Source organism: Desmodus rotundus, chromosome 4 (assembly GCF_022682495.2).
Source record: "Desmodus rotundus isolate HL8 chromosome 4, HLdesRot8A.1, whole genome shotgun sequence".
NCBI classification, from domain to species: Eukaryota; Metazoa; Chordata; class Mammalia; order Chiroptera; family Phyllostomidae; genus Desmodus; species Desmodus rotundus.
In genome coordinates this window covers 15,100,546-15,123,414 of record NC_071390.1, presented here as the reverse complement: position 1 = coordinate 15,123,414, position 22,869 = coordinate 15,100,546, and the positions used below count along the sequence as shown (strand labels likewise).

General features: G+C 36.6%; 1 protein-coding gene across 3 annotated transcripts in view; it reads left to right on the top strand.

The window, feature by feature from the left end:
- Positions 1-18,133, top strand: part of MXI1 (MAX interactor 1, dimerization protein) — a 74,536-nt gene extending 56,403 nt beyond the window's left edge. For all 3 annotated transcript variants that reach the window (XM_045191415.3, XM_053923503.2, XM_053923502.2), the window contains exons 4-6: positions 10,482-10,596; positions 11,746-11,917; positions 16,001-18,133. In XM_045191415.3, coding sequence (XP_045047350.1) covers positions 10,482-10,596; positions 11,746-11,917; positions 16,001-16,164 — 451 coding nt within the window. In that variant the 3' untranslated portion in view covers positions 16,165-18,133. The remainder of the gene's footprint in view (positions 1-10,481; positions 10,597-11,745; positions 11,918-16,000) is intronic.
- Positions 18,134-22,869: the final 4,736 nt, after the last annotated feature.

Genomic DNA, 22,869 nt, shown 5'->3' with positions numbered 1-22,869 from the left:
CAGCCATCATAGTTTCCCCGAGCCATCTGTTGGTGTCACTGACAAAAACATAACTCTGGCATTTGGATCCTTGGTGTGACCAATTACAGCATTTTTCTCTAGGATTGTAACGTCTGTATGTTTTTCTATCTTGATTCACTTTATTCCAGCCTGATTCACAAATTATAGAACAGCTTGTATTTGGCATAACTATAAAAAAAATCCAGTCTCTTCTAAATAAGGTTCTTTTTCAATTGGAAATTCCATCTTTGTAGTTAAAACATTTGTAAACATAACACGATTTAGATAGAGCCGAACAACTTTTCAAGAGTTGCTATTTTTGTAATGGAGGAGGCTTTCCTAAAGAGCAATTTGGTGATACTGGTCTCTGAGAACTCCCTTGAAAGCAGTTGGACTTGACTGCTGCATGTATTGGGTCATATGAGGAGGAAGCATGAACTGTATTTACTGGCTTGAATGTTCAGGAAATATTGGTGTGTTTAAGAGAAAATAATGACTAGATTTTGGGTCTTGTTTTTCATCATTTTAAAGGATAATTTGTTCCCTGAGATTAGAGATGATGGTAATCCTGAAAGCTGTTTTAGGACTTTTGTCCTGTAATATCTCTAATATTTGAAAGGAAATGTAGCCAAATTGGGCAAATTTATCCTCCGGAATCTACTAACTTCTTTGGTTGGAGCAATAGCTTTTATGTTCTTGTTGTTGCGATGTACTTAGACAAGAGAGCCACATAGCCTCCCTCGATGAACAGCCAGGATTTTGATTGGCGGTGGTAACAACATGAACCTGTTCCCTCATCCTTGCTTTTCCTTCTTCTGAAAGCCACAGAACAATATAGATATTTTTTCAGGACCATTCTCCTGGAATCAAACTGTAATGGTACTTGTGTAGCAGTCTTTCTTGGACAGAATACTATAATGGTATTGAGTTGAGGGTAGAGTCACACAAAATAAATATTATATCTCTGATTCTCTTATTTAATTTCTTCCTGGACTGATCCAGAAAAGAATCAAAATAAAATTCAGAAACAAGTCAAAACATGTAGTGTTGCAACCCAGTCATAATTTTGAACCCAGTTTTTTTACTGGTAAGAGTTTGTCTTTTAGGATACTATCATATTTGTTGTTAATCCATTGACTATTCAGAAGGGTTATAAAAAGTGAAGTAGTTCTTAAGGTATGCTTACTTTCTACCTGCCTAAAAAATGTTAATCTGTCAGTGCCCAAATACAATACTGAAAAAAATTTTGCTTTATCAGAGAACAGCATGCTCAGGATTGATGCCAGGTGTTATGTGAGGCTGCCTCCAAAAGTAACTCTCAAAAACTACTCTTCAGTTGGGCCCTTTGTGGTCAGAAAAAAAAATGTGATATGGTATAATGAAAGAGAAAGATCAGAAGAGTTAAGTAACTTTGAAATAAGATGATGTACCAAAACATGAATTATCTGTCATTGTCAGAACTATGATGCTTAAAATTCTCTGAATCTTATTTTTCCAGAGGTTCCAAATGCCCAGTGCGTTTTAATTACAGATTGGCCAAACACTTGCTCCTTGTTACTTTTTCCTGCCCAAAATTTTACACCCCCTCCCCCAAAAAAACCCCAAACAAAAGAAGAAATAAACAAAACTCCCTGCATTTTGATTTGGGGGAAATTGTACTAAAATGGGACATTAAAAATAACCCCTGGCTGACTTGACTGAATTGGCAGATATCCAGCTATGCTAAACCATTTGCCGTCTGCCAGTAGTGAGCATGGTCACCACTTTTAATCATTTAACTCCCTATTTCAGGTTACTCACACTGCTCAGTACACATTGTGAATATTCATCTTCCAGGGACGCGTCAATTCTTAGGCCAGAGTGTTCCTGTTAATAAAACATGTCTTTCCTCCCAAGTGAATACACCCCCTTAAAATGAACTATTATACTAATCATCTTATTAGCAGGGCCATTTTTAAAAGGCACTGTGCTATGTTCATTTTATGCTTCTAAACGAACATTTACATTACAAAGCATTCTTGAGTGTGCTATTTATGCTATGTAGGCTCACCATTTTATTAGAGATCAGTAACAATATTTTTTCATTTCACTCTGCCACTCTGAACTATAATTCGATATAATATAATACTTCCACTGGTCTGTGGATAGGAATGGACTATGAGAGTTAGGCTTAGACTTAAAAAAAAACCCTTTATAGCAGAGTAGACTAGTGCTTGTTATGTGCATTTTGCATATGAAACTAGGGCAGTGTCTTACAGAACCTTATCACTGTGTCTCAGATCTGACTTGCCAGCACGTAGGAAGTTTGTTTTGGTTTCAAAATGTACTTTACCCCATGGTGGCTGGCAGGGTACAATACTATTGACATCACTGTGTTTCAAATAGAAAATTAACAAGTAGCTACTGTTGTGATTGCAGATTGCCTTCCCAGTCCCTGTGAGAATGCTTTTTCTTTTGGGCAGCAATACTTCTCAGCCCCTTGGTACCATTAAATCAGCCAATGGGGGCTGCCAGAATAGGGTGAACACCAACAAAAGGCTGAAGAGTAGAAAAACTGCTAATAATGCCAAAAATCTTTAATCAGTTTCCAAATACATGTGAAAGGTAAATAATTTTTTAAAATGTCTCTTCCATCCACAGCTAAGTTTTGACAGTAGGCCAGGTTCAGAGCCTGATCTCTACTGATCTCTCCAGAGAAGAGTATCTTTCCCTCCACCAAAACCCCTGGAGATTTGCCAAAGGAAAATAAGCTATTTTGTATTTAGAACAAATTGCCACTGTTTTCTCCAGTGATGTAGCCCTATTTCCCAGACTTTGAAACTTGGAATACAGAAAGTTCTTGTGTGACCAAAGAAGAAATATGGTGAATGAATAAGTTTTTTTTGTTGTTGTTGTTTTAAACCAAATCCTCATAAACATAGAGGGGATGAATCTAAATTTAGCTCAGAGTGGACGTCAAATGAACAATTTCTGTTAAATCACTTGGGAGATTGGGTTCCTTGTGGGAGTTTCAGTGAAGAATATATGCCTCTGGAACCAGATTTTAATTTTTTTTTTTCAAATGAGGCTGTCAAAAGTCAAGTCTTCCTTAGAGATGACTGCGTGACAGTGGAAAAAATAATTTGTTCATGTGTTCTGCATTGTAAGCTTCATCTGATCAGCGGTCCTGGGATCTTGTAAAATTTTGCAAACACTAATTTCTCATATTATCAGACGGGATAAAAACTATTCATTTAATTGTTCCCTGTGCATTGTAGAGTACTTCTTTTTAGAGTTTTCCCTTTCATACCTGGGTTTTCTTAGCTGTTTCTTTTCCATTTTCTCCTTAGTAACTGCCTTCATACCATTATATTTGTTGTTATCACTATTTCTTGAACAATAGCTGGACCAGAGGCCAAACTTAAATATCAGTCAGATTTTCTATTTGCTAGGAAGCCTGTTAATAACATCTAAAAGTCAAAATTGGTGCCAAAAAAATTGGACTTGAAAAAATGTTTTTTGAATTTCATTTGACATTGTTGTCATCACTATAAATCCTTTGATAAGTCACTTTGCTATAATGCCTGCAATTCTTAATCCTATACTTCACTATTAAAAGAGATGTCAACTCTAATCAAAAGTTAAGTTGAAGATTGTTGGTTACTCTACATGTAGGCATCTTTTGTGGTGGCCTCAGCTGCACAAAAAAAACCCAGTGTAGAATTCTGGCATCCATAAGCAGATCGCTAATGAATGTTGGCCTGGCATCTGATTATATTGTTTAGAGGCCCCAATATTGTTACCTCAACTTTGGTGAGTGACAAAGTCCCAGATAAATGCACTGGAAATTATGTTACATCCTTCCTCCCCACTGTGGTTCAGTGTTTTTGTTTGGTATTTGATGAACTGAAATGACTAAAAGTATGGATTCAGTCTTATCTAGAAGATAATTAAAATACAGTGTGATTAGTGTGAAAATCAAGTATTAATTACCATGTTTTCAGACTATAAGATGCACTAGGTTTTAGAGGAGGAAAATAGGGAAAAAAAATTTGAAGCAAAAAATGTGGTAAAATATTTAATAACATAAATAACATAATATTTCACCAATGTAAATGTAAGCTACATTCGGACTATAAGACACACCTCTATCTACCCCCCAAATTTGGGGGGTGCGTCTTATAGTCTGAAAAATACAGTATGCGAGGGAGAGGTATGGCAAGGAAGGCCTCATGGAAGAAAGAATACTTGGGCAGTGGGCTGACAAATGAGCTAGATGCCCACTGGTTGGACAGTGGAGAGAAGGACATTCCAGATAGAGAAATCGGTAAATGTGAAAGCACATTTGATTTGTGGAAGAGGGTTTCAGGACGTAATAGGAAGCGGGGCTGGAAAGGTGGTGTGCAGAAGGCTAAAGTGGATAAAGATTAATTACTACTGGCATCTTTTAAAAAAAATCTTTACATCTAGTTTAGTGGCGTAATAGGGCGGAGTTCATTGTTTACTGTTGATCATTTTTATTTCCTGAATCCACTTCATCTTCTTCATATCTCTAAGATGTTAAGACTAAATAAATTTTAGCCAGCATGGATTCTGTATAGTTTGAGAAAGAGTATGTCACTATTTTCTCATCATTAATTTACTGAGTACTCACATTGCTTCTCTTTTCTCTCCACCTCCCCTCTATTTCTCCACTCTTCCTCTCTGTCCAAACCTCTTTGAAAGATATAATCCCAGTCATGATTCAGAATGATGTCCTGAGATCCAAAGCTGTGGTAGTGATCTGCAGTGATATGCTCTGGTAGTTTCAACATAGATTCCTGGAGGTCATGGGATGCAGTGTGAGATTTATTTGAAGTCTTTTTCATCATAAAAGTATATTGTTAAGACCTATGCTTGGTTTTTTTTTTAATAAAATAGTGTTTTTCTTCCAAATCTTAGAGGAAAACTATGACTTTGGGAAGGCACACTATATTTAACCTTCTGGCTTTAAATACTCTCTGGCTCCCTACTCTAAGAACCACTTAGATTTTATTAGGAGAAAGTGATTTTTAGAAGTCTTCCAAGAGTGAATAGCATGTATCTCAGCCTTACTGATTTTATTTATTTGTATATAAATGAGCCCTTTAGTGCTTAGGTGGACAATGTGACCATAGAATAATTTATATAAATTGTATTTATAATTTGAAACTTCATTACAACACTTGGTGATATTCCTATTTTGTTATTTTACAAGATACTAATTGATTTAAGAGGGATTTTAATGAAAGCATCTGTCTTTGAAAATTGAGAGGAGGGTCCTAGCTATTCTCCTGAGTTTCATGTTGTTGTCATTAAGCCCCATTACCTCAGTCAGGTCTGAGGCTAGGGAAATGCCCTTTACCAGGTTACTACCTGGGAGTTAATAGTCCATTTATTTTTTTTGTGAAAGAGATAATATATAAGTTGTAAGTGAAAAATAATATCATAGGCTATTTTATGGGAACTACTTGTCTAAGCTTTCTTTTTCAATTTTTTTAAAAATTTATTTTCTTTTTAGAGGGGAAGAGAGGGAGAGAAACACAATGCATGTGGTTGCCTCTCATGTGCCTCCTACTGGGGACCTCTCTCGCAACCCAGGCATGTGCCCTGACTGGGAATCGAACCAGTGACCCTTTTGTTCACAGGCTGGCACTCAGTCCACTGAGCCACACCAGCCAGGGCTTAAGCATTTCACAAACAAAATAAGCTGAATGGCAGAACATGATGGTATTTGTTTTTGTAAATAAAATTCACTAGCAGCACAAATATGCTTGATATTTGGATCCATTTTTAATGTCATTTTTCATAAAAGCAGGCAGGCAGATTTTAGGGAGAAATTTTAGAGATTTTCAGAAGATTCTCAACACACTGAATTTTAGAGAAACGTTGGAATATAAAATGTGTAGGATAAGCAGCTAGTTGCTGTCATGTGCAAAAGTGTTGTGTAACAAGTTGGGAAACCTGGCCAGAAGCCACTGCAGCTTTGAAGAATGTGGCTCAAGGGAGGTCTCAAAGCCCATTGCATAACATTCAGTAGAGAGGAAAATGCAAAATGCAAGTACTATCTCTATCACTTGACTTGTTTTCCATTTTGATTTAGTTACTTGGCGTCTTGGTATCTTCTAGTGAAGGAATGAAAGAGAAGGTCCAATGAAGGACCGTGTCTTCAAGGGCATCAGCCAGTGGATGGTTTGTGAGACTGGGCAGGCGCGTTAAATTTCTTATTGTTGGGCAGAGGGATTAGAGTTTCCAGAGACGATTTGAAAAACATCATCGTGTGCTACTTGCAGTTTTTTTCTGGAAGGGAATTCTTTCTTCTCCTCCAACACTATGTGCTTCTTGTAATTGATATACCTGTGCTTTAAAATGTCACAGCTACTAGGAGGGGCCGTTTAATAGCAAAATCATTTCCCCTCATGTTCTGTGATATTTCAGTTTGGCAGTAGAGTTTACAAGGTCTGAAATCAAAAGCAGCTTTGGTTACTTCAGAGGAAAATGATCCTAGTCTACCAAAATGAAAACCAAACAGACTCTAATTGTTCCTTTTCCCACAAGGGGCTTGCCCTTTTGAAGGTGTGGGTAATTTTGATAGGACCTTCTCTCTGACAGGCTTAGTCACTGGGAATTGCCTCTTCCCCTGCGTAAAACCCACTCTTAAATCTCATTTTAAAATAGACCTCAAAGTATCTTTGAAAATAAAAGTACTTTGGTATTTCTCCATTCTCCTGCTCCCTGTCTCTCAGCAAGGAAACTGAGTTTTCTCATAGAGCACTTCCTGATGCAGTCAGTGTCTAATCCTACCTTTACAGTCACGTGTGCTAAATTAGGAAAGATTTTAGTTTTATCATTTTTATTGTGCCATTCATGTATTGTGAAAAGTTAAGTAAATGCTAACCAGGGAGCTGAATTTTTTTCTCATTTTCGATCAAGTCTAGTTCCATAGATTTTACGATGCAGGTTTTCTCTTTTGGTTGCTAGCCTAGTGTTCATCAGCACAGCAGCCTTAACTTCCTAACTTCCCCCAGCCTTCTTACCCTGCTTTGTAAAGGTGCAGGGTCATGCCTATTAAGAATCCATGTTGTCTGTCAGCTCTTCTACTCCTTGGAGACTTGAAAAACATCATATATATAATACTTGCAATTTTTTTTTCTCAGGGCATAAGGATTTTCAAATCAAACCAAGCTTTTTTCTTCTCTGTCTTCTTTTCTTCCACCAGTATCTTACAGCCTAAGATTTGTCAAACACATACAGGAGTCTCCTGAGCCACCAGTCACGTGATAATGAAGGCAAGAAAAGAAAGGACCAGATGGCATCAAAAGATAGGCCTTTCTAGGTCGTTGGTGGTTAAGCTTGCAATCTGGTTACCAGCAGGGAGACTATGGGAGAAGGGGTGGAGAATAGCAAAGCACCATTGTAAGGGAAGAAGAATTTTGCCATACAGTTTACAGTCGCAGGGTGTCCATTGCTCTTGGAAGTGTGTACCTAAAAGTGCATTAAGCACATATGGAAAACTGTGTGCAGTGTGTGGGTGGCTTCCCCTTGGTTAGTTGCTATCCTTCAACTGCCATTAACCCTTTGTCATTCTACTCTCCAAATGCCTGATTCAGTTACAAGTACAAAAACTGTAAGAAAAGACATTTGGCTTCCCATAGATACACCTCTTCCCACAGGAGGGCGGAGGACATCATTTACCACTTATCCTTTATACTGTTACCTATTTTGAGGGCTGTATTTATAAAACATAGAAAATGGCATCATTGGCCTTTGTGAGACGTGATATCGCAGGATATGTTTTATTGGTGTAAGCTGTTTCTTGGAGCACAGTTAAAATTATTTGACTGAAGAAATGTTTGGCAGTAGCTAATAAAAACTATTTTAGAGGACAGTATGCCTGCCTTGTTCATTCTTACACTTCACTCCCTTGACCTGTGTATGTACTGATTGGACTGTGCTATTGCAGATCACCAGGCTGCTAAACTTGGCTTACATTTTTTTAATAGAATTGCAACTCAGTTGCTTTCCCTTGAATGAAAAAGAGTAAGGTATTTTTAATTTTAGGATTATACTTGGTCCCAAATGTGAACTTGAATTCTTTACTCTTATATTAATTACCTTGAAGATCCTTGTTTCTTCATAGACAAATTCACTATCCCTGAAATCCAAGGTCAAGTTTCAACCTTTTATGTCTACCTCCTCCAGTTATAATCTATTTTTTATTAAGATTCTGTTGCCCTTGCTATCTGTATGACTTATTTCATTATGAACCAAATGAAACAAAACAATATATTCTGTTCTCCAGTCTAGATTATACAGTCTTAAAGTTTAATTTTTTTTTTTTTTTACTTCTTCCACTTAAGCAAGCATCTGGTACATTGCTGAGTATACAAAAGTCATCTAATAAGTATACAGCTGAATGATTAAGAGAGAGAGAGAGAAAATACAGACATTTTAATATTATGTTAGTTGATTTCTGCCCAGATTTTAATGACTTTAACTTATGTCTCACAAAATAGAAAATTGACCCACCCATTTTTTCCTTGATATAGATATCATTGTGAAGTTTCTTAAACTAAAAAGTATTTTCTATATATACACTGAATTTTTTGTTTAGAGCAATTTAAACAAAATTGGCAAGTTATTCTTGTGGCAACATAGTTGTTAACTTTACTAGTTACGTTGCTTTAACTTTTTTAGATGACTTAAGTCAGAGCCCCTTGGGAGCCTCTAATCATTAGTAAGGCTCCCAAGACAGCAGTAACTCTCTCTAACCTCCAGTCATGTCATCAGTGTAGTTGTTGGGTATGTGCTATAATAATCCTAATGAAGAGTTTAAAGGCATTTTTTTACTGTGGGTTTTCTTTTGTTTTTAGTCTGCTCAGCAAGAGCACTCACTCTGTGATCATGTGAGAGACCTCACCTAAGAGGTTTTCCAGTTAAAAATGAATATTTTGTCAAAGGGTCTGTTATTTGAGGTAGCACAGCAGGGGAGGAAAGCAACTTTTTAATTATCAAATCACATTAAGGGGGATCTGTTGATTTAGGGAAAATAAAAACTCTTTTATCCACATCAGGTATGTTAGGTTTCAGCCTGGAGCTAATTATTAGAGTTGAATTATTGAACTCAGTAGATTTGGAGTGGAAATACTAACAGACCTTTATAGCTAGGCTAGTGGGTACTGGAAGAATCTTAATGATTCATTAGCCAAATTTCTGATTTGACTGCCTTTAATCATCCTTGCTTGTGTTACCCCTCTTTCAAAATGCTAGCACTTGAGAATTTCACTTGACACTATTTTATGTGTATTAAGACAGAGAAAGCATAGTTTGGTGAGCAAGCGAATGAAACCATTTTTGCCCTCTTTGAGGAAAAAGTAGAAGATGTGTTTGTTCCTGGTATAGTTGAGACCGTTGTTAAATGTTCAGTTAATAGTTTTTTAAGAAGTTAGGGGTAAACTGTGAACACATTTGTGAATATTCTTTTCAGATATATTGTTAACTGCCGAATTGTTATGCCTTGTGAAACACAGGTCTGAAGATGTGGACTGGTATCATTTTAGGGTGGAATTATGTACCCAGAATTCTCATCATGGTGATCATAGTTCCTTTAGGGTACAGGGAAGGTAAATCCCGAAGGCTGCCTGCTAGCATTTCCAGGAGAAAATTCCCCTAACTTGCCCACAGGATAGGTAGATTAAAGAATGCAATGACTTTCAGTAAAGAATTTTTCACCTGGCTTTTTCCCATATGTAGAAAATTGCAAGTGGGTAGAAAGAGAGGGAAGAGGGAGAGAGATAGAAATAAAAATTAAAAACTAATGAGCTGGTACACTTAGATGTTAGGAAGAAGGGGCTGTTTTATAAGTTGTGGTTTCAGTGGCTAGAATTGATCACAGACCCATGTATTTTGCCTAATCCTATTTTCCTAGCTGGTCGCAGAATTTTGCTGTTTCTATTGTGTTGGCTCACATGAAGTTGTCATTTTTATAAGTGAGAAATGGTTGAATGTCATAAATTTCATATAGTTCATCCTGATACATAATAACATGTAACACTGTAGGATGGCTCTGTGTGTGTGTAAAAGATGGAAAGGAGGAAATGGAAATCTTGAGTTCAATAAGTCTACTTGTGGTACCCTACCAACCCCTATTCTAGCCTGTAGTTTTAGGCATTCAGGATCAAATACAATTGCCCTAGTATGCTTTCCTACTTCCATCTGAGATAGTTTATGGGGTGGGTTCAAATTAAATCATCTCTGACAGAGATTACCACCGGGATAATAATCTGAAGTGATCAGTAGCTGTAGGGCACACAGAAATGGCAGACTGGAAATCAGTAGGCATGTCTGCACTTGCAGGTATGAAAGAAGTAGGGGTGTAACATGGTGATAGACTAAATAATGTGCAGATTATTATTTGTCTTAAAATAGGTTTTAGGATGTTTCTAGTGGACTATTCAGACTGTGATTTGACTTTTTTGTCTTAGACGAGCTCATCTGCGCCTGTGTTTAGAACGCTTAAAAGTTTTGATTCCACTAGGACCAGACTGCACCAGGCACACAACACTTGGTTTGCTCAACAAAGCCAAAGCACATATCAAGGTGAGAATTTTAACTTTCATGTTTGCCCGGGATTCTTTCAGTCTTGATTTCATTAGAAACAATGATTCCTATTCATATACATCAACTAGCTCACCAGAGTCCTCCTTAAAAACTAACTCAAGAGAAATCTAAAAACTTGTTAGCTAATCTGATGGGAGGGAGCAACGTAGCCTGATCAAACGAAATTGTTTTGACATCATGGTCATTTGAAGAGCTGGGAAGACTAGAAAAATAACAATTACTCTGATGATACCCAGAAACAAGGCAGTTGTGCCCTCTGGTGGAGATGACTTCATTTGGCTGTGTCCCTTAGTATTTTTCCATCAAACTACACTGCAGAGCAGGTTCTCTTTCGTGGAGATAACTTTACAGACTTTGGGAATTCCGTACTGTTCTGGTAATGTGGCATTCATTATACACAAAAAAGGTGAAGAAAAACTATTTTTGATATTTAAAAATATGTATTTATGTATGTTTTTATATGCACATACACATATATATGTAGGGGGACCTCCCAAAAAACAGGTTATCTTTTGGAGGGTAGACCCTTTGTACTAACAGCTTCCCCCACTAGTTGAGTGTTCAAGTAACCCATCTGTATCAGTGTACCATCTGGCATTGTTGTGAGAGGCTGCGTTTGACTTCAGTGAATTTTTTTTGGAAGACTCCTTCAGTGAATTTGCCCGTTTTATGATGGGTGATGGGAGCGTACCTGCTCACACCGTGCTGAGTGTTCAGCAGTTTTTGACCCAAAAAGGCATGACCCTCATGCCCCACCCTCTCTATCCACCTGATCTGGCCCCCAGTGACTTTATTTTTGTTTCCCTGGATGAAAAAAGTCCTCATAGGGAAAAATTTTGCTGATGTGGAAGACGTGAAATAAAAAACAGTAGAAACACTAAAAGGCATCAAAATTGATGAGTTCAAAAACTGTATTGCATCAAATGGAAAGTACTTTAAAGGTGACAGAAGTTTAAACATGTAGAATAAATACACAATTTTTTACAAATAAATTCCGGGTTTTTTAGGGTCCCTCCTCATACTGGTATATTCATTCATGTTTGCCAAAGAAATCTTTTGAGATGTTAGGTAAAAGTCAGTTTTACTGTTTGTACTGGACTATATACACAAACCTAAATCTCATTTTAGAAACTTGAAGAAGCTGAAAGGAAGAGCCAGCACCAGCTAGAGAACTTGGAAAGAGAACAGAGATTTTTAAAGCGGCGACTGGAACAGCTCCAGGGTCCTCAGGAGATGGAACGAATACGAATGGACAGCATTGGATCAACTATTTCTTCAGATCGCTCTGATTCAGAGCGAGGTAGGCAGTGTGCTTCTTACCTAATAATATACTGAGAATCCCTGTATCTGGATTTAGGGAGGGTAGGTTTGGAGGCACTGTATTTGCTCTTTTCTCTTTGGCCAACACTGTAACATTCTAGGTTTTATGCAATCACAACATCTTCTAGTAATGCCCATATGAACTATAGAACTTTTTTTATTGATTATGTATATATTTTTAATTTTCTACTTTAAAACAGTTTTAGACTTAGAGAAAAGTTGTAAGTTTTCTGCAGAAAATTAGAGTTCTCATATGCATATACCCTTCACCGAGGTTTCCCTAATGTTAACATCTTAAATAACCATAGTGCAGTTATCAAAACCAGGAAATTAACATTCATGCAATACTGTTAATCTATAGATCTTACTCAAATTTCACCAGTTTCCCTATTAATATCATTGGTCTGATCCAGGATCCAAGGCAGGATGTCATGTTGCATTAGACAGTTCTTCAGTATTTCTTTCATGACCATGGTATTTTTGAAGAACATTGGCTCATTATTTTATATAGTGTCACTCAATTTGGGTTTGTCTGATGTTTACTTTTTTTTTTTTTTTTTAAGATTTTATTTACTTTTAGCGATAGGGTAAGGGAGAGAGAAAGACAGGGAGAGAAACATCAGTGTGCAAGAGATAGATACATCGGTTGGTTGCCTCTCACATGCCCCTAACTGAATACCTGGCCCGCAACCTACGCAAGTGCTCTGACCGGCAACTGAACCAGTGACTTTTCGGTTCACAGGCCTTGGCTCAACTCACTGAGCCACACCAGCCAGGGCTGATGTTTTGTTATTTTTAGATTGAGGTTATATATTTGGGGGAAGAAATATCAGGGGGAAGTGATATTGTGCCCTTCTCAATTTATTGCATCAGGAAGATACATGATGTTGATATGTCTTATTACTTGTGATATTAATTTTTTTACCTATATTTTAAAGTGCCACACCCTTCATTTCTCTTTCCATCTGTCCCAGAACACTTATCTTTGGCAGGATTTGAGAAGAAAAGCCAACCAAAAAGAAATTGTTTGAATTTTACTATTCATCTGTAGCTTCTACTATATCAGGCCTCACACCACAATAAAGGATCCCAGAGGTAAACTCTGGTGATTTTAAACTTTACATTTGGGAAAATCAGGCTCATGAGATTCTTGAGAATTCTAAAACAAAAAAATTTTTGCAAAATTTATTTTGACTTTTTTTTATGGAAAATTTCATACATCCACAAAAGTGGAATAGAATAATGAACTCTCATGTACCCATCATTCAGTTCGGACAGCTGTCAACAATTCTATCATTTTTATTTCATCTGTTTTCTACCACCTTCACCCTCACCGTTGCTTTTGGAATGTTTTAAATCAAATCCCAGATAACATTATCGTGTTTTCCCTAAATACTTCAGTATGTATCTTAAATAAATAGAACTTTAAAAAGCATAATCATATTATAATATCTCACAAAATTAATAAAATCAGATGATCTTATTTAATGTCATGACAGATTTTCTCAAAAATGGCATTTTACCAATGGTGTATTTGATTTAGAATCCAAAGTCCACATTGAATTTGTGCCTTTTAAGTACTTCTTAATCTATACATTTTCCCTCCCCACTTTTTTTTTCGGTACCATTTATTTATTGTAGAACCTGAAGAACTCAGTCATTTTTCTTACAGAATTTCTCACATTTTAGATTTGGATGATTCCCTCTTCATGGCGTATAATTTAACAGTACCTCATATTTCCTGTAAACTGGTTGGTAGATCTAGTTGCTTAATTAAATTCAGGGTGGTTTATTTTTTTGTTTTTTTTTTTGAGGTAAGAATAGGTGGTGTTATGTACTTCCTGGTGCATCAATATTAATGTCTAGTTGTCCTACTCTAGTGAAAACACTGGTTAGTAGGTTCAAGTGTTGTCATTTGGGTACTTTTATGCAAATATATAAACCTTTCACTTAATTGTTTTAGCAATCATTGGCGATTATCGCCCTGATCATTATTTCGTTAGGTGTTAACAAAATAGTGATTTTCTAATTCCATTATTCTTACATTTAGCTTTTTCTTCTATAAAGAAGAGCATTTCCTCAAGTTTTTGGTTACTCTGAAATAAAGTCAATACAGGGAAGATGGGATAAATGCTTGTTTTTGCTTTATCAGTTTTCTGAGTAAGTTGGTGCCTTGGCAACCTCCAGAAGTAATAGGGCTTTTTGTTCTGCATTTTCTTTGTGATTATCTTATGAACTCATGTTTTCATGTATTGAATGTGTTCAAATCTATTGTAGCCTTTCTTTTTAATATTCAAATTTCCTATGCTCTGTAGGAGCCTTTCATACTGGTTTTTGATCCCTTTTGACACACATCGGGAGTTCTTGGGTTTATTAGTTTTATTGTTGTTTTGCTTATATGAAAGTTTATTTTTATGTGGCATTCAGTTTTGAAGAACAGAACTTTACCAGGGGCAACAGCAAGGACCTCTGGGACATGCTACGTTTATGAGTGACAGTGAGGTGTAGCAGAAATACCCCTGAATTAGGAGGCTGTCTTTGATCCTAGTCTCTTTTCTACTGCTTACTAGCCATGCATCCTGTCAGGCCTTCAGGCATCAACTGCTCTTCCTGCTGTTATCTCCTCCTTGTACCTACCCACCTCCCAATTTTAGGGAGGGTATATCTTCATCACTATAGTTTTTTTGTTTTTGTTTTTAGTACTCCCAGTATACTAGTACCTTATCTAGTACTGTTATTGTTCTTATCTGGCAGCCTTCTTTCCCAGTAACTTTCAGTAACATCTCTAATCCATTTGGCTAGAACAGTCTTTCATTTTAGTTTGTTTTGATTGAGTTCACCATGCTCTATTAGATAGGCTGTCTTCATTTCATTTCTCAATTATAGTTTGGATAAGTGTTCTCTGATACTGGGAAACACTAAGTAGCCTGTGAAGCATTGTGGGTATGAAACAAATAGTTATGAATTCATAGGATTATTTGTACAGCTTGTTTGGACAGCTGCCTGCATTTTAAGAACATATTTCTAAAACTTTTTGAAACAACAAGCCCTTTTGAAAATTATACTCTTTGAACTAATCTACTCCGTCTTCTTGGGCTCAGCAAGAATCCACTTCTCCGAAAGCCATTGCGATCAGTGTGAACCCTTAAAGTCAGTGCCAACTATGAAACATCAGGCGTTGAGTTTGTTTTAAGAGAATTGAAGAACCTTGAGTTCTTTCTAGCTGTTATGGGAGAAAACAGTTTTCCAGCTGCTTTTATTTTTCAATTGTGTATTGATTTTTATTTATTATTGGTGATTGTGTATGTACTATTTAACAAGATATCTATTGATAGCTAGGTCATATGTATTTAGGGGTTTTTTATCATGTTTGATTTTGGAAGTAAAGTTAAATACCACCACTGAAATAAATGCCTTTACTATAATCTTTACTATAGAATTCACTACAGAGACTTAAGCATCAGGCCATCATTTCAAGCTATATTTGATGTGAGAAAATATATAGAGTTCACTTTATAGTGACTGGCTTATTTTGGTTACTGAATACTCAAAGATCATTTTGATGAATCCTAGAAGTCTGAAGAGCTGTCTGTAGAATGATACCACCAAAGGCCTGGATGGATAAATTTTCTAGTTTGCCTATATGAAGTTTATGCTTTTCTCCCCCTTACAGGCAACTCTGATTAATAAACAGCACTAAGAATTAGTTTCTAGTTTAATGCAAAACAGATGTCGTTAAACCACTTGGGGTTGGGATCTTTTAATATTAAGTACTAATTCCCAAATAGGCCAAGTGCTTTTGGTGGGAGGTCCAGACAGACTGGCGTCAAAGGCTTTAGTAAACTTGCTGCCTAAATTGAGACCACCACTGTATACCAGACATTCCCTTTTGCAAAATTATCCCTGTGTCTTTCCACCTTTGGTTCCTTCTGTTCTCTAGACATTACTGATAATAAGTTTAACAATTATTTTGTACTATAAAAAGTAATCACTTTTCCTCTGTTAGTTTTTAAAGTGCCTATATACTAGATTACTAATGTTCTTTCTTTTTCCCATTTGGCAGAGGAGATTGAAGTGGATGTTGAAAGCACAGAATTCTCCCATGGAGAAGTGGACAATATCAGTACCACCAGCATCAGTGACATTGATGACCACAGCAGTCTGCAGAGTATTGGGAGCGACGAGGGTTACTCCAGTGCCAGTGTCAAACTTTCGTTCACTTCCTAGAACCCAGCATGATATAACAGTGCAGGGCAAAACATTCACTGGGCCAATTCAATCCAAACAATCTCTTAAATTGGGTTCATGATGCAGTCTCCTCTTTAAAACTAAACTAAACAAAATCATACTTGAACAAAAAGGTTAGAAGACCTCTTTTTAAGCAAATACTTGGCAAAAAGTGGGGTAGAGCCTCCCCAGCAGAACAAATATTCATAATATTTATTTTTGAAAATCACAATTTCTAATGGCAGCAGAAAACCTGTGTGAAACTTTCTTGATTTGATTTGATTGGAAATTGGAAATTCCATCCTTTTTTCTTTTCTAGTTTGCTACTAGTATGTTGTGTAGACATATTTAAGGATGGGATTATGAACCAACCCTTCCTGAGCTTTATGGTCCTAAAAACAAAATCAGATCTCTAGTGATGACAAGACAAAATAATCAGGCATTAATCTTGCATAGCTAAAGAGCTATTAAAACTCAGCCTGGGCCATCTTATCATGAAGCCTGTGGATGATCAATTTGTTAATTAAAAAAATAAATAAAAGCTCATTTCATGCTCTGCAAAAGGAGAGACTCCCATGAAGCCTTTTGAAAGGGATCATCATGCAGCTCAGCTTTCTGTTGGATTCCATGCTAAGCAAGCTAACCTTATCCTGCCTTGTTAGCACTAGGACACCAACCCAACCGCCAGCTCCGCCGTTAGCCACCCTTTAGGCCCTTGGGCAGCATGGGGGCAGTCCATGCATGACAGCCTCTACCACACAGGGCCTATGCATTCGGATTGAGGGGCCAGAAGGGACAGTTCCGCGTGCCTCTTTGTCTGCGTGGGCCAGAAGAGTTGTGCACGCAGATTAGCAGGCCAAGGTCTGAGCCATGGCAGCATTTTTATTTCAGATTTTGATAACTGTTTGTATGTGTTGAAAACCAAAATGACATCTTTTTAAAGCTTGTCCATAAAAAAAATAGATGTCTTTTGTAGTGGAAAAACGTGGGAAAAAATCATCTATTTTGATGCAGCATTTGATAATGATAAAACACCTCACACCTCACTCTTTATAGTGCACAAAATGAATGAGGTTTGGGCTAGGTAGATAAAAGGTCAATGCTGTTTTTGTTTTCTTTTATAATCATTATCTTTTACCAGCTTTTAGCCATTTCATATCTATAGTAGACACACTATCATAGTTAACATAGTTAAGTTCCACACTTCTCATTTTAATGTAAAAATTTGCTTCCGTTTTCCTACAGGCAGTCTCTCTCCTTCCTCACAGTCCCAGTGTGCAGGTGCTATGGTTGCTCTTATTAATATTTTCATAAATGTTATTTTCAGCAAAATTTCTAGCCTGCACTTTGATGTCATGTATTCCCTTTGTCTTTCAAATTCCCAAGCTTTCCCCTTGGCCCTCTCCTCTCTCCCTTATCCCAGGAAGCCGCCTTGGAGACCTTACCCCTGGCTCTTTGAACTTTGTAAAACTTTAAATAATTTAACTACCCTTAATTACTTAAAAAAAAAAGCTTTATGATTTTCATAACTTATTGCTGATTTTAATGTGTTGTTAATTTCAGTCCTGTAGTTTTATTTTGTTTAGATAGGGCTGGGCAAGGAAAAAGAAAATAAAGACAACCTTATTTAGCAGTGCAGTTGAGTTGTGTGTGTCATGTCAGACTATCCTTTGTAAGTAGCACTTTAACAACTTCCACGGCTTCTATATATGAAGTGCACCATCTTGGTCATACACAATGCCTCAGCATACACTTACTTGTTCTTGTGTTCTTCCTGTGCCTCCAGAAATTTTATCCTTGACTGTGCTATGTTTGAGTGGAAGAAATTCTTTGAAGTAGATGTGTGAAAAACTGCATGCCTTTAGAAGCCCGTAATTAGAACTTGCTACTCAGGTGCTGGAGACTTAAGGAAAAACAAATTCATTTCTGTGGCCCAGGTAAATTATTTCTGGTTTCATTTAAAATTACTCTTGACTGGGTCAAAATATTGCTCTCTGTATTGTAGTTGCTTACTTTGACTTTCCCAAGTAAGACAGTCTGAAGACTGCTAACTACCGTGGAAAGTAAACAGAAGCCAGTGACTAAGCTTCCATTTTGTTATTCCCATGACATTCACTTGCGTCACTTGCCTGGGGCTGGAATTTGGGACTTCATTGAGGTGAACTTGAGGTGCTGCCATTTTGTTGTATATGTATTGGATGGTGGGCTGAGAAGCCTTTGTCACACACTTACAGTATCTATTTCAACTGCCCCCTAAATTACTCCTTCCCTGGGTTTGTTTTACTTGGGGGAGGGGAGGTGGATTGTGTGAGTAAGAAGTATTAATTTTTTAAAAGACAAATCGACTTTGAAGAAACAAAAGTTAATTGCAAGAAATAAAAATTGTGAACGAAGAATACCTGAGTGCTTTTTGTACCACCCTTCTCTATGAAGGAAAAAAATATATAAACAAGCATCCACACTTCGAGAGGCAACTGTCACCTACATGTCTGTCGATACTACTTCAGTAGTTCAGAATTAATGGCAATTTGAATCTTTGCCATGTCCCTTTCTAGAATTGAAACAGGTGCTTTCTTGACTGATAAAACTCTTCCTAACATAACTGCAGATGGTTTACTGTATGCGGTAATCTTTAACTGCTTCAGGTAGGACACAAAGCCATTTGTCATTCTTAGATGTTCTCCAAATACTTTTTAAGAGATCCCTTTAGTAGCACATATTCACATTGAAAGAAAACAAGTCTGAAGTTCCTGTTGAGTCCCAACTGACCTAATAGGTATGTATCCTGTATGTAAAACACCTGAGCGATGGTATAGGTAAATCCTATCTCAGTGCATATTACCAAAGATTCAGATGATGTCATTGTTTCTGATTAGAAAAGCTCTAACTCCCCCAGTGACAATGATAGCTTTTAGGATTATGAAGGCAGTTTTAGTGATGATTATTGAGGCAAAGCTTCTAACCTAAGGCCACACAGCTTCCTGGGTCATTTCTAATGAGCAAATTGTTTAGCCCCTTATGGAAGGTTTTCTGCTGAGTTTTTATTCTACTCGGAGCAACTAAGCTGCCTTTTTCTTTTACCTTCCACCTAAAAAATTTCATACTCTCTACCAAAAACAGCATAATATGGTAAGAACAAGGATTTTGGTCACTTTAATCCCCAGTTCTAGTATTTGCTAAGGACCTTGGGCAAGTTACTTAATTTCTTCATGGAGACCGTTTCTTCCTGAAAAGTTGTGATAAATACTACCTCTATCTCAAAAAGTTGTAAGGATTAAAATTGATATATGTAAATTACTACCCGCTCTTCAATCTAGGAGTTTGTAGCACCAAAATGATTATTAAGAGGTATGTACTTCCCCTACTTTCACTAATGAATGCGATCTTCTAATTTCCCCATCCTTGATCATGAATTTTATTCTGACTATAGGTCTTGCAGAAGACAACTGTCTACTAAATAAAATGGTTCATTTTCACAAAATTCCATGGCAGGTTATACTTTGTAAGAAGTCAAGTTTGATGTCGTATAGAATTTTTTAAATAAAGCCTTTATAAGATCGATGTATCATCGGTGTTAGTGATTACCTGGTCTTTCTAAAAGAGGGTAGAGGGGACTAACTTGAGCTTGTCATTCACTGATAGTAACAACTGCATAATAATTGAATGTTCCAGTTAATATTTAGTGCTCATCTTGCCAATGGAGGAGGCGGGGGGATCTTCCTGGTTTATGTAGCAGATCTAACAGGAAGCCAGTTTTCTTGTGGAATACATCTGATTCTATTAATCAATATAACTCAAAATATATGTACTGGCTGACAACTTACTTCTTGGTTCTGTTTTACCTTTATATAGAATCATACATTATCAAGGGAAATGGCTTTAAATGAAACTTTTAAAATAACCAGCTAATTTCCTAGAATTTTGCAACTTTTTTCATTTCTTCAATCTCTGAGCTATGGAAGAACGCTTAACATCTGTATTGATAGGGCAATACTGGGTTAGCCAAAAAGTCCTTTTACTTTCTGTAAAATAAAAGAGACTTTTTCCATTTTCACCAGTAACTTTATTGATTTGGGTATTGTGTGTTCGCTATTTCCCGCTATTGGCTTCTAGTGTAGAGGTCATTGGTGCTCTGAACATCTTCTAATGCCTAAGCCAGCCCCACAAGAAAGAATTATTTGGCCAAAATGTCAATAGTACCAAGAAACTTCACAAACCACTTTTGACATGTTCCATTAGTCACGGCACCTTCCCCACACATTGCACAAATCTTTTTTCCCGTTTCACTTGCATTTTTACCTTTCTTGAAATAATTAAGCATAATAGGCCAAAAATGTTGTATATTTTCTTCCATCTTAAATATTAAAATGGCTGCACAAAAATTCACCAATTTTGATGTTTTTTTAAAAAAAACACACTGATATGACAGTTGTTACAATACACTCTAACAGAACTATTTCAAAGTTAAAGACAACTAAGCACTGATCTAGCCATTGTATTGAAAAACTAAAACTTTTTGGCCAACCCAATACCTGGGACATTTATTTTAAACTTTCAAACTAAGGCACAGAATAGCACTGTGAGAACAAATAAATAAAATGTCTATAAAGTGTATATAAATACTACAAATTTAAGTCATTGGTTTCTTCTAAATTACCAGCTTTATCACACTTTGAAAGCTAGGCCAACTAAACCTGACAGTGCTTTGGGAGGGCAAAACTGGGCAAAAGGAACCAAAGGGATACTTATTCCCACTTCCTGCATACTTCTGAGCAATGAACAATTGGACAATTACCATCTATTAAAGACTAGCCTAGCTGCAGCTCTCAGGCTTCAACCCTTAGTATTCCAAGGACTTAAAAGATAAAAGAATCAAGTGTTTCCTCCAGGCCTAAATTCTTTCTCTGGTCAGAAATTCACTGCATCTTGCTAAAGTGAGTACAGGGCTTGAAAGGGGGCGGGGGGGGGGGGGGTGTGGGTGGACAAAAAGCACATCAGTTTCACCAAGAAAGGGAAATCATGAGCCAGCAATCATGACTTTTGCCCTCAAGCTGAAAAAGAGCTCTTCAAGCAAAAGGTAAACCTTTTCTCGTAAGTATAACCATGGCTTCTTCATCTGTGCTCTTAAAAAAGACTGAGGATACAAATTATAATTTTAATATATCCAGTAACTTAAGTCTGCTCTGGTTTCATAAAAATGAACTAGTGAGGTGTTTGGTGGAAGCAAATTACTAGTTTTTATTTCCTGCGAACTGAAAGATAAGTATCTGTAATTAGTTATTTTTAGCTAGTTCAGCTGTCAACTACCATAAGCCCAGTGTTACTCTCAGATCTACTTTACTCCACTCAAAGGCCACAAAAGAACCATCTGTGTATATATAAGCTGAAAGGCAGAAAAGACAATTGAACTTCACAGAAACCTAACACTTTCCATCTTGTGTTGTCTTTTACTCTTATTTTTAGCTACGCCAAAACAAATTCTTAGCATGCCAATATTGGTTTCTGAACCTAAGAACATATGTATACACAGATACACTTTTTAAATATAAGGGGATTCAATTACTTGGGTTTCTGTTCGTTTCAACTGCTGTATTACCTGTTATTTTGCCTGCTTTGCTCTTCTCCACTGCAGTAAAAATTCAGCTTAGCTTGCAATTCAGAAATCCTAAAGAATGTTCATGTTTACTTGTAAATTACCATTTATAGTAATTGGTTGCTTCATAGTATATTTAACACAAATTGGTCACATATTTACTGAACTCTAAAGATTTTAACTGTAAAACCTTGGTTTTAATTAATTTTCATTTAATATCCAAATTAAGGCAGAATCAAATCAAAGCTTTAAAAGTATTTTTTGGCTGAATTTGCAAATGATTATTTGTCACCTTTTATAATTACAATCTACAGACACGCAATTTATGAAGAACTATGATTTTCCTTTGTTACTTGATGGTTTTCCTTTGCTTTATTAAAGGCACACACACTCAAGTTAAAACTGCATTGTAATGGAAACATGGGCACCCTTGTGTGAAAAACATTTTTTTAAAATAAGTTACAATAAATGGGTGCATTTCATTTTAGTTTAATGCCTAGTGTTCATAACTGGGCTAAGAAAACTGCCACTTAAGGTAATTTTTCCTTCATTTCAAAACTTAAACTGCTTTTACATGGCATGGGCAAAAGTAGGTTTACAGTGTGTATGGAAAAAGACATCCAAATTATGATTATTACAAGAGCTTTATTAACTCAGAATGTCACAATGGCACAGTAAACTTACTTTTGCCCACACTTGTATTTACCCCAAAACGTGGATCTCAGCCAGGAATGCACATCAGAATCACCTGTGGAGTGACAGCTACACCTTTGCTGACAGGTCTGGGGTAGTACCTAGGAATCCCTCTTTATTTTTAAACAAATATAACCTGTACTCCCTTCCATTAAAAATTGTGCCCTAAGATATTCTAATATAAAATTTTTAACTTTTACTAGGATCATCTACTTAGAAGTTTGGTAATTTGACATTTCAGTAATGTTCCTAATTAGGGGCCACAAATTGTAAGCAATGGGTATTACTCATTTTAATATGAATTACTGTTCAAATTAAGGAAAAAAGATCAGATACTCACCATTAGTGCTTACCATATGCCAGGTACTCTATCTACTAAGCACTTACACATAGTAACTCACTCATTCTTACAACTTAAT